We start from the raw sequence: 18,811 nt of genomic DNA on the forward strand, positions 1-18,811 counted from the left end.
CTCCAGAAGGGCCTCACAGAAACGGATAACTGGTGCCAGAGCCATGGCCTGAAGTTAAACGCCAAAAAATGCATAGTCATACCCTTCGGGAAAACAAGGTTACCCCTAGCTACCATATAGGTGGCAATCCACTGAGCACAGAAAATGTCATCAGGGATCTGGGGACCCAGGTTGACAGTAGCCTTTCGTTTGACACTCATGTTGCTAAAGTAATTAGGAAAACCTTCTATATCGCCCACCTGATCATGAAGGGATTCACATCTAGATCAAGGAGGTCATCATCCCCTGTACTCATCACTCATTAGACCTATGATTGAGTACAATGCCCCATTCGGAATGTATCTGACCAGACACCTGCTGCAGCTTGAAAGGCCCCAAAAGTTCCTCACCAAAAGGATAAAGGGTCTCAAAAATATGTCTTATGCTGCCCGACTGAAAGAACTCCAGCTCTATTCAGTCTCATACCGCTTGCTCAGAGGTGACCTGTGCCTGACATATAAGGCCATGTCAAACCCAGATTTGATGAATATGCTTCACCTCAAAAAATCTAGATCCCTCAGAACCACAAGGGCGGGAGACTTAAACCTTGACACGGTTATAAATAGAACATGCTGGAGGGACAGATTCATCACCCAGAGACTCCCTGTGCTGTGGAACAAAATCCCGGTACATGTGAGGCAGAGCACCTCGCTGGCCTTGTTCAAGAGGAATCTTGACCAATGGATGGGAGATCGCAGATATACCCCAGGGATTATTTCAGTGTCACTGCTTGACAGAGGCACAGCAAAATGATAGGCATAGTTTTTATTCAAACTAAAGGGGTGGCGAAAGCCACATAACTATGGGCTAGGCTTATAAATGCCCTTGGGCTGATAGCCTAGTATGAACCTATGAACCTATTTTATTCATAGGTTCCTAAGTAAATACTAGGCAATCAGTTTACAGACTAACACTTAGCTAATAACCAGATAGTGACCAAAGGTGAGAATCAAACCCTGTACTTTAGTTTGTGAGGTGAACGACTTAATAATTAGGCCACCTCCCAACCTCTAACCCAGTCTATCGAGGTGACAGCACCAAATCCTTATCACTAGAAATTAAAGTCATTATTAACTAACTTTAATTTATGATACATTAATGATAAATTTATTATGAGTACATAATTTACATATATGCATATAGACAGAGCCTTAAAGCTACCTTGCACGTAGTACCAATCAATGAATTATGACTTTTTGAGGCTATAGCATGCAGAGAATTTAATTTCAGAAATGCCATTACTTCCCTTACCCCATGTTCAAATGTGTTTTTCAAGGAAATCCAAGAATTTGTAAACAGAAATTACAGTTTTATTAGTTGCATTTTGTATTTTTTACGCAGTTTCAATTAAGAGGTTAATATGAATATAAATTGTTTGATTATGAAGTCATTTTAATTAACTACAATCACTCCTTAATAGGTAAAATATGTTAGAATAAATAGCTATTACATCCTTAACGTTAATAATAACTACGTTACAGTTCATGTGTTTTATTAACTGATACATTAGAAGATATAGCTATACCAATACAGTTGAATTGTCTGGATAACCAATTATAATTATATTTACTCAAACTTCATCATGTTTATACCACTAATTCAGAGTTAGCTTCATTAATATTAGCATTTTGCATTCAAAATGGAGCCAACATATTCTAATGTCATTTTAATAGTGGGAAGTCATTAATTTTAGAAATAGTAAAAGGTTATCAGTGAATAAGGATGCTTTCTACTGTTTTATCAAGTGAACATCCTTTTATAATTCTATTTCTAATAATATCAGCTAATACTTCAACTACAGCAGCAAATAAATATGACAAAAGCACACATCCCAGTTTATACATACACACACGCATGCACACACACATACACACACACACACACACACACACACACACACACACACACACACATATTTATATAGTGTATATGTGTGTATCTTTCCAGTGTTAATAATCTAAATAAAATTATGCAGAAAGTTTTTTGTACTCTGAATAGAATAATTGCAATCTAAAGAAGCATAGGTGTCTGTATAGCTAAGCTAATGACAGTTAACTTAGTTTTTATAGAAAGCAATGCCAAATAAAGTTATAACTTATTATTATTTTATGCTTACTTTTTAATAATAAATCCTGTCTGATCATAATGAATTAAAGGAAAACACACATTTTTTGCTGTACTTTGCCATTTTGCCTGCTGATTACCCACCCCCTCTTGGCCAGTTGGTTCAATCTTTCCTTCATCACCAAAAGCAAGGATCATCTTGGGAGACCATCACTATGGTACTCAACAGGGGTGGTTAGGCACATTTCTATTAAGCCCTGGCCTCTTATCCTTGCCCTGTAACAACCCATGGGTGCAGTGTGCAAGGGGTAGCAGCAATGTAGCACCCCTCACTTCTACAACATATTAATAACAACAGGACTTCCCTGCCCTCTCCCAGAAGGCACCTTGTGATTGTTTCTCAGTCTCCACCAGGGACATAAGACCATGCACATTTGCCTCTGAGGGCATGCACTCCCTTCTCCCTAAGACAGGCACACCCATCTTTCCTAGTTGTGCTACTGAGCTCTTATTCTAGTAATTGAAATGGGTCCCCTGCGAAGCAGAGAGGATATTATTCCTCTATGCCACCAGCACAGGCAGGGCAGGGATATATTAATGTAATCCTGTTAGTTAGAAAAGACGTAAATAATATATGTTCAATGCTCAGTAGTGAATTGGGTCTATAAACACTGCAATCAATTGGATCATTAAACTGATTTAATATACGATAATTTATTGAATACTTAAAAAATGGAGGATACATTTTTTAACATTTCCAAAAACACTTTATGCTAAATTTCAGTTATTTTTAGGGAATAATTTGGAAACCTCTAGTAGAATGTCATCTATTCCAGGAGATGTATACTTAATTTATTTATTTATGTATTTATTTATTTTTGATTTGATTGTTTATTTCTTCAAAAATATTTCTGTTCACACCATGTTTTTTATTACAACTGTTACTGATTTTCTTTTATACAATTACTTATCCCATAAGAACTTCTTTATAACCAGCTTTATAAATATTATTAGAATTTTTTCAAAATTCTATTCCTATTTTAACTAAATTGCATTTGATATTTAATATGCCTTTTCCATGATTTTCCTTATTTTTATTTTTACTTTACTTTATTTACGCAGTTTATGTCATTTTTATGGAGTAATGGAATGATTCATTTTTCTTTAAATAAATAGAAGTTTATTGATGTAGAAAGTTTTAATATTATTTTCAAAGACAACTGCAAACCAGTGCAGGTTTATCACATTTTTATCTTGAACTCAAACATATCAAATGCTGTGTTAGACGTTAAAAACAAATACTAAAAACAAAATAATACACTGTAAATGACAACAGAACTGTATTTAAAAATCAGGTTAAGCATTTTCGTCTCAAAGCACATTCACAGAGACATCTTCAGAACAAATCAACAAGTGTTAAACATGAAATAAATATCAGGAAATTCAATAATTTGATCACCTTATAACCTGTCAAAATGTAAATACATATATACATATTTAAAAGCACATGTACAGATAAAACATTAAAAAATAGTAAGTAGATCTTAGTTTTAAAAGGTTGGTGCTTGTTGTCATTGCTGTAGTATTAAGGAGAAAAATATTTAACGTCAATTGCTAGATTCTTTTTTTATTTCTTTTCCAACAAAATCTCATAATCTCTACCCCAGAAATTCTTTTCAGTACTATAAATACAAACATTTTATATGAATACAGGACAAGGCGTGTTTGTACAAAACATTATTATACACTCTAATAACGTAAAGCTGCTCATAAATAAGCATGCTTAATTTTCTTGTGGTTCCCCATGTAAGCAAAACCATGTATTATTATACACTAATGCATAAACTATACCCTAATTATCTGGGTCTATATCAGATCATCAAAACGGCTCATTATCGAATGCTGTAACGTCGAACTGCAAAACCCAAACCCTAACAATATTGAAACCTCAAAACAGCGAATTTTTTCCCAGGGAAAAAATTTGCTGTTCCGAGAAACACACACACCACAAGCACACTAAAAAGCAGCAATCCACACAAATACATTTAAAAGTTACATCTAACCCTACACTACACTGCAAATACACTACTATCTATCCACTTGCTTTAACCCAGACCCTAACCCTAAGGTCTGTCACTATCGCGCACGCACCTCACCCGCACCCTAACCCTAACTCATTTTACCTGCCCCTAACCCCAAATTCTCACTATTGCACACTCATCTCACCCGTGCCCTAACCCTAACTCACTTAACCCACCCCTAACCCTAAATTCTGTCACAATCGCACACTTATCTGACCCACGCCCTAACCTTAACTCACCCAACCCACACCTTAACCCGAACGTCCGCACAATCACACACTTACCTTACCCCAACCCGTAACTTTCCACCGCATCGCTGAAAACAGCAAAAGCCACAACAACGGCCAACCAAATTCTTTCCCTAGGAAAGAATTCGGTTTTGTGCAGCTTCACTGTTTTCAGCATTCGCGATATTGGGTTCGATATTAGATCATTCGAAATTCTGCCTTTTCAATGATCTAATATAGACCCGATTATTACAATTATAATGTTTTTATATGGCAATAATTCTCTCCATATGTATAAAGAAAAGGTGCAGTCCCTTATTTGCAAATCTACAATATGAAGAGAATTCATACTTGAAGATATACCTAGATTTCTTTGATAAAACATTATATATTTTCCCTTTCTAAAATGCTTTATATATTACAATGCCAGCTGAAATAAATGTTGGCTTCTTGCCTACAGACCTATAAAATGTTTTGTTACTCATTAAAATTTTTCAATTGTTAGTTACAGTTACTTTTATAACACAACTATACAAGCTGCAGGAGATACATTTTGTGATTCAAAATACACTTGTCCTTCATTAGCTGATTAAACAATATTGTCAGTTTGTCCTATTCTCCTTAAAATTGGTAGGTACAGTGCATATCCTTATCTACTACTTCATTGCCAATGCTGTTAAAAATGCTTCTCTCTCTCTCCAAATGAACTTTTGAAATGACATATACCCCCATGAAAACTGTCACCCATACTGCTCATTTCAGACAATCTAACCAAATGATCTTTTACAACATTCTTTTTTAAGGCTAATGGATAACGACTGCTAAAACCACAAATAAATCCCTCATTCACAGGCTATGCAAAAGCCATACAGCTAATTAATTTTTGCCTGGGAAACACTAATGGCCAATCAATTCTCCACTAATGAGAGCTGAGTAATAAGGAGAACACCAGCTTGCTGGCCCTGAGGGCTACCCTGTCTTGAGGGAGAACACCCCCTCCCCACTGTCAACTTGCCAGGGTCCACATCTGCTGCTCCTCTCCAAAGAGATTTTGTCTCACAGTTGCAAATTCACCATGGCATTGTATGTTCTCTAGGCCCATCTTCATAAAGAAAACACCTAGTGTTCCACTAGGTGTCACGCAAGTAGTATACATGAGCAATCTCCCTTCTCTGTGGATGTGCTAGCCAGGAATGGTCTCTCATTCCCGTCCCCACAGCCAGCTCCTGCAGGCACTGAATTTGCTAAATGAACTTGACTCACCTATGGCCTACTCATGGCATTATCCCTCAAGTCTACAAAGCTGGCAAAATGTAAATAAGTGTTAGTGAAGGCTGATTTTCTATATTTTGTAGATGTTAACAGCTTGTTGGTAGCAACAAATTTGTAAATGTACATCTAAACAAGTCATACAATATTTTAGAAGACAACAATGTAAAATGTAAATTTTCAGTGGTCTATGTTCACTCATAAATAAGACAAACATATTTTCTCGTCCCTTCTACACAAGGAATAAATCATCAGTATATCTGACATAAAAATAATTATTTCATTTGTGTTTGTTTTCCAGGGTAGGGCACTGATCTACATGGACCTTTTTGAGACTGAGCTCGGGAGTGGAGTCTGGTTAATTAACTTGCTCAGAGTCACACAGTTAGGCAATGGAAGCTGAGGGAATCAAACTCCGCTGCTGCTGCACTACAGTGTCAGTAATCCCATTACCATAATGTTGTTTTTGTTGTTACCTTTATTTCCAGAAAGAGAATTTCTGTCTGCAAAAGGATTAATTCATCATGCCAATAAATCTAAATGTTCCAGATTAGAAGAATCTTCATATTTTTTTTTTTTTACCAAGATTTTACGAGGGACAGCATAAATACAAGGAACATCAGTATGTTTATGATTATTTTTTGCAAAACTTACTTGATTTTTCTCATATTCTGCTGTCTCCTAAGTATATGTCAATAGAAAAGTCTGACTGCTCAATGGTGCTTCAGTGGCCAGACTTTATTCTATTGATATATGCTCACTTTATAACGAGTACGCCGGCTGGATTGTCCAATCAGTGTGCATGTTTCTGAATAACAATGACTGCGTTTTTGTATAATTGCAGTTATAAAATTGCATGCTGGACATGCTAGACTTTTTAATACTACGGTAGTAGCTCTAGATAACATTTTTTCTCTCTTCTCCACTGCCTTCCCTGCACTGCACTGATGTACTGTGCAAGTGTGGGAATGTAAGTCCCATATGCATGTGCAGTGCATCAGAAAAGGCAGAAGAACATAGAGGCACACTATATCACCACTATACAAAGATGTTATTTAGGAAAGGTAAGCAATTTCATCCTTCAATAATGTCATCGTATAATAGCAATAACCCACTCCTGAGTGTGTGTAATACTGGATTTACTCACGGTTGGCTTTGTTTGATCACTTGGGCTTTGCCCTTGTGATCAAACTGCACCAACCGTGGATAAATCTAGCATTACCCATACCCAATTGTAGGTTATTGCTTAAGTAACCTTGTTTTTCCTCAAATCTTCTCTGCAATTGTAGCTTTTCAGTAAGCACAGCTCCATTTTGTTGCCATATACTGTATTTATTAATAATCCCCTTCTATGGCCTTAACAGTATCTTCAAGCAGTGTTAAACTATTATCTCTGCATATTAAATGTATCAGATAACTTCAGTTAGAAACATGCATGCGCCCAAAACTAAACTGGGTGTATAATCATTAAAGCATATTTTACCTCTGGAATCCCAGTCAATATGAGTGACATAGCTTGATGCTCCTTTGCAGATCCCTGTTCTTTTGCTAGTAAGCACATTGTAGACATCCACAAAGTTATCATGGGAAGCGACAGCCAGGTACTTTCCTGCATCTATAAAAGTCCAGATGTATATTTCTGAAACACTGTTCAATACATGTGTAGCTTCATTCAGTAAAAGAACTGTAAGATGTTCTGCAAAACAATATTGCATTCTAATCTTATTAAACACTACAGAGTAAATTAGAAACAAAACATGTCCTCTGCACCCCATAAGTATGGCTAATGAAAACTACATTCTGTCTTTAATCCATGAGTGCAACAAAACTGAGAACTAGGGTTAAGTAGAATAGTTCAGATAACTGCCTTTGAATTAAATGCACTTATTTCCATTTACATTAGGTATATTTAACATATATGCAGCAGTCTCACTAATCTCTCTCTCTCTCTATATATATATATATATATATATATATACTAGTTTTGCAAAGGGTAAGAGAAAATCGCTGCATATTTCTCATACTACTACACCTGCCAATCAATGTCTTACATCTGATCATAAATTTATTTATTTCACCAACAGGGCTAAGAGGGAAACAGTTGATAAACATGGCCACCCATGATGACAATATGTGTCAATTGTGTCAATACATATACAAACATGGGTAGTCAGCCTCAATACCACCCAGTTCCTTCTGCAATGAAGTCAACATTCACAAGAGCTCCAGTAATCTGGTAAAAACGAAGACAAACCAGCCAAAACCATAAGGGGCAGAAAAATTGCTGGGTATGGCATGCATTGCATAGATTCAGACACATTATCCTGTTACCGCCATTGAAGTGAAAAAAGATCTATGTCCCAGTAGAGAAGATTTATTATATAAATGCATACTAACTATTCCACCTGTTTTTATGGACATCACAGCCTATTAAGCCATAATAACTATTTCATACCTGGAAGCAAACAAAAATGGTTAAACAGCCTGATAAAAGTTCAGAAAGCAGACTTTGGAGGAAAAAAATCCCCAAATCCAGGGGGAATGCAATGGACTATGTCCACACTTTAATGTCTTGTCTTTGTTTAATGTCTAAGGACACATTAACAAAGAGGAAGGTCTGGGTAATAATTAGTGTGGTAGCATGGTAAAACTCACAGTCATCATTACTTTTGAAACATACAAAAGATGTGTCCATTTTCCTTGCAGTGTAAACAAAAAACAAACCTAGAAATTCCTTATCATAAAGTACAATTTTGGAGGAAAACTTACCATAACCATAATGGTAACTGGTAACATAATGGACTAACCATAGTCAAATAAATCAGTGCTTCAGTTGCCTAAACTAAATGGCTTATATCCTGCTAAGGATATAAAAAGGCTTGGAAACTACACAAACAGCTGAAGACTGCGTCTCGACCACCAATAAACGTTGTCACAGTATAAAATTAGAAGAAATGTTTATTTGAATGAAGTGCTTTTCGTCCCACAGAATTGTAGGACTTCTTCAAATAAAAACAACTTGCAGACCACTTCACTATATATCTTGCACTCGTAATCAAAGGTGTGCAGTTAGCCGTGCTGATAGGCTAACAACAACATAGGTGAATTATATACATGAATAATACAAAAATTAAAGTTAAAAATAGCAATAGAGATGCAATAAAGATGTTGTGCTGTCATCTATACATGCATACATCATTTTTTACAAAAATGAAATCTAAACTATTATATATATATATATATATATATAACTAAATGATCATTTTTAAGGTTATTTATTGGTCTTAAAACCTATTGAAACTGTTTCTGTATGTAGATAAACAATACTGGTTACAACAAATAGATGTTAAAATATATGTATATGGATGTATGTTGATGTTATACAGTCATCTATACATACACAGCTCAGTTATTACAAGATAAAATAACACCTAAGGTACTATGTGTATAATTAGGTGTTAAAACTGTTTATGATTTGAATGTACAGTACTAGTTGCTACAAAATAGAGTCTGATATGTATTTCTATCCTAATACATATACTTAGTGTAGCCTTAATGTATATCTACTGATAAAACTACTCGTAAAACAATTTACCTAGTTAAACTCTTTAGTCCAACGGGTGGACACATTAACAAAGAGGTTTGATTTATTGCCTGTTGATTCAGTTGGAATACAAATGCATACCTCTTTGACAAATGTAACTCAAACTGATGTAATAGAAAAAACAATTACTGCAGAGAACATTCGTACGGACTTAACACTATCCCCTAATCTACAACAAGGGGCAACGGAGAATTCACATTGTGGAAATATCACACAATGGGGCCGTATTCAAGATGAAAACATACAGAACAACTTGAATGGACCCCCGGGGCTTATTGGAGCTCCAAAAATGACTAAATGGTTAATGGAACTGCTAACACTACAGGTACCATCTAGTAGCGGTGCCCAGGAGCAACCGGCTGGGGGATCCATTGATATTACTTTACAACTGAAGTTGTTTGATCAGAAAATAGTAAAGTACAAAAAAATGCAATTGGAGATTATTTATTTCCGAGAGTGTCTAAGTGAAGGTATTGTACCTAAAGGACTTAGGTCCTGGCAGTATCCGACAGGGTTGGTGGATGGGTCGCTGTTCCACCAAGACCTATTAAAACATTTTAACAAACATGGATTGGAGTTACTAGAGTTAATGTGTAAACACTATCAGAAGGTGTCTGACGTGTTGGTACAGGAGGTAACCTTGTTGGATGAATCTATTCAAAGGAACACTGACTTTTCACGGTATAAGTATGACTATGAACGTATATTTGGTAGTATAGACCAATACCTTAACAAGATCAAGGAAACCAAACTTAAGAAACTTAACATAGACCGCCAAGTGTATAGTAATGGCCGAGCATATCCGAAACCTCTCTCTTCCCAAACAGGATCACTCATTGGCCATGACGTGTCCAATGGCGGAGAACAGTTGAACCAACATGACTGCAGTGTACAAAGTGACAACTTGGTCCAGCAAAAACCTCCATTAGGAAGTGCAAATAACACTGAGCATGTGAAAAGTAGAGATTTGGATTATTCAGCAACTACCTTAAATCATGACCAATTTAATGAACGGTTTATAGAACAACACCGAAATTTTCGGAACAGAGCCTCTCACTACAATCTGAGACAGAATGCCAGCCGTCCGAACAGTTACAACAATTTCAACTGATTTTACTAATCAAGGGGACTGTTGCATCATGTTTAATGCGAGTAGACACTTTAAAATTTTTAATTACACCAATGTACAAATTGATTCTGTTTTGACTGAGTTACTTTCTAAAGTTAATACGATTGTACCTAGTAGTAAAGCTGACCTAGTTAAAACTATAATAGATTTCAAACTTTTCGTTAGAAAATTGAATTTGAAACTACTTTTGGGGGGAGACATGGTCATGGATAACAACCTTCATGTTGCTAGCACATTTTTACCATTAATGCACCCTGCTTTAGCCTTGTTTGATAAAATGTGTGAAATAGACCTACGGAACACGTTGTCCACGAATACACATCAAAGAAACGTGACATTTAATATTTCCATGGAAGAAAAACTAGATTTAAATTCCATCAGAGAAGCAGGGGTTAGAATCATGCCACCCGATAAGGGTGGTGGTTTAGTTGTGATGCTAGAAGAGCAATATACTGTAAAAATGTTAAAAATTCTAGACAGTAATACATATCAGGAAAACTCTAGAAATGAACTTAACCAAGCATACTCCAGGATTCGTTCATTTTTTAATGATTTGTTTATAGAAGGAAGAATTGACATGTCAACTTTGAACTATTTGACTATGCTTACACCTACGATCCCAATCCTTTTTGGGATTCCTAAGATTCACAAATTATTGCCAGACCCAGCCATGAGACCTTTAGTTGATGCTAGAAACAGCATTACCTACTCCTGTGCAAAAGTAGTGGATAACATTCTTCATAAATATGTGGTACAGGAAACTGCTATTTGCAAAGACTCATGGTCATTCCTTCAAAACATTAATGGTCTTAAGTTTGACAAAAACTTGAATTTTTTTGACCACTGATGTGAAGGACTTGTACTCATCTATTGCCCATAAGGTGGGTATAGAATGGGTTAACTTTATGCTCAGGAAAAGGGGAGCCCCCCAATCAGAAACTGGATTAGTGGAAGAACTGTTAGATATTGTGTCATCTTACAACTTTCTGACCTTTTACAACAAAATTTACCTTCAGAAAGTTGGAGTGGCCATGGGTTCCCCGTATGGGGCAAGTTTCGCGAATTTAGTCATGGCATATTGGGAGCAGGAGGTTGTGGGGAAGAATTGTCAGGTGGCGAACCAGATAAAGTTTTACACGTGTTTTCTGGATGATATTTTTATATTAATAGAAGGAGATGAAAGAACAGCCACTGAATTAGTATCATTCTTCAACTCAACTTCCAGCTTCTTGTCATTTACATACACATACAGTGCCGACAGGATTGCTTCCCTTGATGTAGACTTATGGAAAGACTACAGAAAAAAATCCTTCTGTGCAAAAATTTACAAAAAGGAGACTTACTCCAACAGCTTCCTACATTACAGTAGCAACCATCCCTGGTACCAGAAGACATCAGTAGTGAAAGGTCAGCTGGTCAGGGCTGCAAATATGGTATCAAGAGATGTTGATTTTTTTGGATGAGTGTCAATTACTGAAGGGTATATTTATCACACATGGTTACCCCAGACAAATCATTGACAAACTTATTGAAGAAGTGACAGAGAAAAGAGACCAAGGGATATATACCCCGATTCTTGGAGGTGTACCACACCCCAGTGCTCAGAACTGGAATAATGATAACAACATACCATGGTTGAAATTCATTACACCCTTCAGTACTGACAGTGAAATTATTTCATTAATTATCTAAAAAAAACTGGCCCCTAATACACAATGACAATGAGTTGAGAGGAAAACTACTAGAAACACCAAAGATAGTGTGGAAAAGGGGTAAAATTTTAAAACAAATCACAGAAAGCCAGGTCCAAGGAATTCTATGGAGGAAGGGCATGTCCCAATGCAATATGTGTAATTTTTGTTCCCCCATGGCTACAGGGGAAACATTTTGTATTGGAAACAATACTTATAAGGTGAAACATAAATTCAACTACCAGTCAAAAGGCGTTGTTTATTTGAAACAGTGTCAACAATGTGCAGCACTTTATTTTGGGAAGACAGATAGGAAGCTACCTGAGTGGGTCTACGAACACTTGTATCATATTAGGAAAGGTAAACTGGAGAATGCCCTAGCAAAACACATTTCAGAGAACCCCAACCACAAATTTTTATTTAGAGGTGTAGACTGTATTCATTCAGATGGGGGGGGGGGCCTGATTCCGTCTGCCTGGAAGTTTTAGAACTTTACTGGCAGGTAAGTACTAGTGCATGTTCATTTCCAGGGCTAAATGACATATTCTCTATTTATTGCATTTTGAAATTGAAGAGTTTAACTAGGTAAAATGTTTTACGAGTAGTTTTATGAGTAGATATACATTAAGGCTACAATGAGTATATGTATTAGGATAAAAATACATATCAAACTCTATTTTGTCGCAACTAGTACTGTATATTCAAATCATAAACAGTTTTAACACCTAATTATACGATATATTAAACCTCACAGCACCGAAGACCAAAACATTGAGACCAAAACAACGAAACCCCACAACACCGAAAACCATGTACGTATAACACACACAAAAAACATACAGAAAAACATACACAACTGCCCCAAACTACCAACCACACCACCCTACACTAAAAATAGGCAGGGGGCAAGCCCCCCTGCACACCCCACACCCCCCTACTTTAATATTCTAACTCCGAGATCGTACAGACACACAAGACAAACTCACACCCACCCACTACAGTCCCACACACACACACACCACAGTCACAACACACACTTACACACAGCACTACCCCTCACAAATACACTTACACATGCATACTCCCCCACAGCGGTACACCAAAAGAGCTAAATCAAAATTCCGTAACACCAGGATTTTGAATTTCTCGCTTTTCGGTGTTCTGCAGTTTCGTTGTTTTGCTCTCCTTCAAAAGACTTTCGATGTTCTGGTCTTTCAGTGTTTTGAAGGAGACCCAATTATACACATAGTACCTTAGGTGTTATTTTATCTTGTAAAAACTGAGGTGTGTATGTATAGATGACTGTATAACACCAACATATATACATATACATATATTTTAATATCTATTTGTTGTAACCAGTATTGTTTATCCACATACAGAAACAGTTTCAATAGGTTTTAAAATTAATAAATAACAAAAATGATCATTTAGTTATATATATAATATTTTAGATTTCATTTTTGTAAAAATTGATGTATGCATATATAGATGACAGCACAACATCTTTATTGCCATCGATATTGCTATTTTTTTAACTTTATTTTTTGTATTATTCATGTAAATAATTCACCTATGTTGTTGTTAGCCTATCAGCACGGCTAACTGCGTACCCGTGATTACAAGTACAAGATATATATTGAAGTTGTTTTTATCTGAAGAAGTCCCACAATTCTGTGGGACGAAAAGCGCTTCATTCAATTAAACCTTTTTCCTAATTTTATACTGTGACAACGTTTATTGGTGGTCAAGACGCAGTCTTCAGCTGTTTGTGTTGTTTCCTAGTTTGCATTTGTCTTCCAGTGTCACTCAATATAAAAAGCCTTGGTAGGATGAACCCTGACTCTGCCTGGAAGTGCCTTATTATGTACAAAACAAAAAAAAAAGAAATAGCAAGGGACAACCATTTGGAAATTGTTTGTTTTGACATGGATTGCCCTTTTGTCTTGCCTTCAAAGGAAATAAAAAAGAAGTTATGTACTCACCATAACGTTCCATGTATGTTGTTCAGAATCTCGCCTTCATTCTTGCGGGTTGGGTACGGAGCCGATCCTCGGCTCTGACTCGGCCGCATACTAAAGCTTGAGAACTTCAATTGGCTCGAGGCTACCTCCTATCCCAAGATGCCTAGCGGCTGTTCCCCAGATCTCGTCTGAGACACTAATGACTAAAGTATGCTAATAAGCAAGAAGGGAATCAGACCATATGTCACCAATCTATAATCTCCTCTAGGTCCTACAAGAAGGAGGATGGATGGGTGGGATGCAAGAATGAAGGCGAGATTCTGGACAACAAACATGGAACATTGTAGTGAGTGCACAATTTCTTTATGTTATGTTGTCCCATCTCGCCTTCATTCTTGCTGGTTGTGACAGCATCCCCAGCACCTTCTTTCTTGGGTGGCTCAATGGAATAAGTTCTTCAGAACAGTGGAACCTCTTCCGGGAGGCCACATCAAGTTTGTAATGAGTGATAAAGGTGTGAGGATTGACCCATGTAGCAGCAGCACAAACTGAATCCACTAGAAGTCTAGACTGAAAGGCAATGGAAGTTGGCATCGCTCTAGTTGAATGTCCTTTACGTTTTTCTGGCTTTTCTTTATTGTGAGAGTTATAGACATAGGTGATGGTCTCACTTAGTCATTTAGACAAAGTAACTTTTGAAACTGCCTTGCCTCTTTTGTTTTCTGAACAGGAAACAAACAATTGGTCTGACTTTCTGAATTCTTTGGTCCTATGCAAGTAAAAGCGCAACTGTCTATGCAAATCCAGTTGGTGGAGCTTGTATTCTGCCTTGTTACCATAATTAGGAAAAATACAGGTAATTCAATAGACTGGTTCAAATTAGCTTCAGAACAGACTTTTGGTAAAAAGGAGGGATTTGTTCTGAGGGAAAACTCTGTCTTTGTGAAAAATCAAATATGGAGGACGGATAGACAGAGCTTGTAATTCTGAGACCCTCCTAGCGGAAGTAAAAAGACTGCTTTCCAAGATAAAAATTTTAGTGAACAAGAAGATGCTGATTCGTAGGGCAGAAGAATCAAGGATGATAATACTAAATTTAGGTCCCATGGAGGAGGAGGTCTATAAAGGGTGGTCTTAATAGAAATGTACCCCTGAGGAAGGCTTTGCATAATATGTGGGACATTACATTAGAACTGATGTCTGTATGGTGGCTAATTGTACTCGTATTGTAGCTGCCGCTGCCCCTTGATTAAAGATTTCCGTTAGAAATTCCAAAACTGCAGGCATAGGGGCTGTAAAGGGGTCTATGTGTCTTTTTTCCGTCCAACAAAAGAACCTCTTCAGCTTACTTATGTACAGTTTCCTAGTCATTTTCTTGTGCGAGGAAACCAAAATGTGTCATACTGCGGGGGATAATTCAGGAAGCCTGGCTAAGATTGGAAGTGGAGTAACTAAGCTGTCAGCTTGAGGCTCTGAAGAGCAGGGTGGAGCATTCCTGACTGATGAGTCAGAAGATCCAGCGCTGGGTCCAAGATCCACAGCTCCTCTTGAAGGTGGGGCCAAAGAAAGGGGAACCATATCTGACAAGCCCAGTAAGGAGCAATGACAATTATCCTGCGACTCAACAACCTGGCTTGCTGAATAGCCTTTGAAAATAATGGAAATGGGGGAAAGGCATAAAGAAGTCCCGGGGGCCAATCGTGAACAAGTGCATCCCTCAGTGAATCTCCCAGAGGGGAAATGAGGGCAAAATAGTTGCTGTATTTGGCATTGCAGGGCGTGGCAAAAAGGTTGCAGCAAGGTTGGCCCCATATGCGAAAGATTTGATCTGCAACTTCCTGATTCAGGGACCACTCGTGAGGCATGAGAATTGCTCTCATTAATCTGTCTGCTATTACGTTGGATTTCCCCGGGATGTGCATTGCTGTCAGAAAGCAATGAGAAGAAATTGCCCATTGCCTAACTCTCTGGGCCCCACGACATAGGGGATGGAATCTGGTTCCCCCCTGTTTGTTGATGTACCATACCACTGACATATTGTCTGTTTGAATCGCAATAGTCCCTATGGGAAGAGAGCTCTGGAATGCTTGCAAAGCCAGAAGCACCGCCCTCATCTCTAGGACATTGATGTGCAGGTGGTACTCATGATCTTTCCAAACCCCTTGGACAGTCTGTCCCAGATAATGCCCCCCCCACCCTATCTGGGATGAATCCATGGTAACTGTAGCAACAGGCTGGGGAAGAACAAATGGTCTGCCTATCGTTACCTGAGTGGACTGAAGCCACCATAGTAGATCCCTCTTGCAAGCATCCATAATCCGAATCTTGTGTGACATGGGTAATTTCTGCATGAACCATTGGGCGAAGAGTAGCCACTGTAATATTCACATATGCAGACGTGCCAATGGGACTAGTGGTATCGCTGTTGCCATTGAGCCTAAGATCTTGAGGATAAATTTTGCTTGTACCTTTCTCTTCTTGAGTAGGATAGACACTTGACTGCGTACCATCTGTATTCTCTCCTGAGGCAATTTTGCTACCATGTCATTTGTGCTTAATTCTGCTCCTATAAAGGTAATACACTGTGATGGCAACAAGGCAGATTTTTCTATATTTATAGTAATGCCCAGGTCTGAGCAGAGATGGATGGTGGTGTCCCTGGCTTTGATTAGTAGATGCTTGTTGGTGGCTGTCAGGAGCCAGTCGTCTAAGTATGGAAACACCTGGAATCCTTGATGCCTCAGGTGAGCCGTGACTACTGCCATGCATTTGGTAAACACTCTGGGGGCTGTAGTGAGACCAAAGGGCAGAGCTCTGAACTGATAATGACAGACTCCCAGCCGGAAGCGTAGATAACTTCTGGATCGCCTGTCCATCTTTATATGGTAGTACACATCCTGAAGATCTAAGGAGCACATCCAATTGTCCTGTCCCAGAAAAGGGAGTATAGACTGCAGTGTTACCATTCGGATCTTCTCTTTCTTTACTGACCTGTTGAGTCTGCTGAGATCCAATATTGGTCTCCAGTCCTCTGTCTTTTTTGGAACTAAAAAGAACCCTGAGTAAATTCCGGATCTGATTTGGTTCGCGGGCCTTCTTGGATGACTCTTTTTTTCTAGCAACCTTTGAATTTCTATGGTTGCTTGGTCCCTTTGACTGGGTGGAATGTCTGGTATAGACTTTGATGGGTGGGGTAGACAGTGGAAAGGAATGTTGTATCCCCAGAATATAATGGACTGTACCCATGTGTCTTGAGTAAATTGTAGCCAGGCTTCTGGGTACAGTGATAGTCTTCCCCCAACTACCTCCAGAGGTGGACAGGCGGGCCTCCTTTCAGGAGCACTGGAAGGGCTGACAGGAGAATGTATCTCTGTCGCCCTGGTTCTGTGGATGCCCTGTGCCACGTAGATGGCTTCTTCCATTGTTATTTCCCCCTCTGCTCCTGGGGGAAACATCACCACGAGTGTCTGACAAGGCTCCTTTGGACTTTCAGAACCATGTTTTTCTGCTCTTCTGACCTCTGGGATAAGGTCTAGTAGGGGTGGAAAAATGCACTCCTACGGCATATAGAATCTTGCCATCTTGTTCGCTCCTGGTGAGAGTCTTCTTTACTTTTGGCCCGAACAAAGACGAGCCATTGAAGGGTTCAGCAAACTCACAAAGACTCATCCAGGAATGTCTCCTAAGAGCTACTCCAGTGCCTGCTGCCCTGCTCGCTCCATCAGTCGCATAGGAGATGAGGCGCATGGAAGAGTTCATAATAGAGGCTAAGGTCGCAAGCTGAGAATTTATCTTGTCTGCCAAACCCTGAGCTGTAACACCTTGTAGGGTATCTCCTAGCTCTTTAAGGAGATCCCTCTGAAGTTGAGTAAAATGTGATAAGTAATTCAGTGATCGTAGGGTAAAGGCCGCTGAGGAGAACATATGCTTCCCGTATCTGTCCATCGTTCAAGATTCCTTGTTCGGGGGATGGACAGATGCAGAAGTTTCAGCTAACTCCTTCTTGGTGGCAGCCACCACCACCATCGCATCTACTGGAACTCCCTTTGTTAAATACTGTCTATCTTCCGGGGCTGTAATGAATTTGTTTGGCCTACTTGGAATGGGCTGCACTGACTCCAGAGAGCCCCACGCCTTCCGACTCACCACCACCAGGAGCTGATCGACCGGCAAAGACACCCAAGAGGTGGAGGGGAGAGACCCAAATATACCAATTCATCCTCAGAAGGGGAGAAGGTTTTTCAGCCGCCCCTCTGTTTAAGGATTTCTAGGATGTCTGAGAAGGAGACATCCTCAGAGGGGGACTGTGGGGACCCTTCTGAGTCCTTTAAATCAGTATCAGAAGTGACAGACTCGAGGGAGTCTGTGTGTTGCCTCTTACACTGTCTCTTTCGGGGAACTTCCTGGTGGGATGTTCCGGGGAGGTGTCGGAAGAGGGGTTACTGCGGCACTGACTCTCTACTGTGGCGGTGATGGAGGAATGGTGTAGAAGTGAACGCTGGCCCTTTAGGGGTAAGAGTGGCTGGAGCCGAAGGTGGAGAAGACTCAGTGGAGAGCACACTCCTCATCACCTTGAAGGCCCCGCGATCCTGGGCCAAGGGAGACTCCGGTCCTGAGGAATTGGGGGATGTCCCCCGCACCAACAAGGATGTCTCCGAGACTGATGTGGGCACCCAACTCACCTGAGCCGAAGCACCGAGAGGGTGAGCCGGCTCTGACAAGGGTCCGACCCGACCCCCCCCC

The 18,811-nt window shown here is 39.0% G+C and overlaps 1 protein-coding gene across 1 annotated transcript in view; it reads right to left on the reverse strand.

The window, feature by feature from the left end:
• LOC122797061 (echinoderm microtubule-associated protein-like 6) overlaps window positions 1-18,811 on the reverse strand; it is a 3,800,753-nt gene that overhangs the window by 1,878,700 nt on the left and 1,903,242 nt on the right. The window contains exon 21 of the mRNA XM_044065838.1: window positions 7,164-7,295. Within this exon, the coding sequence (XP_043921773.1) occupies window positions 7,164-7,295 (132 nt within the window). The remainder of the gene's footprint in view (window positions 1-7,163; window positions 7,296-18,811) is intronic.

This window comes from Protopterus annectens, chromosome 3.part0 (genome assembly GCF_019279795.1).
Source record: "Protopterus annectens isolate FY-2018-M chromosome 3.part0, PAN1.0, whole genome shotgun sequence".
NCBI classification, from domain to species: Eukaryota; Metazoa; Chordata; order Ceratodontiformes; family Protopteridae; genus Protopterus; species Protopterus annectens.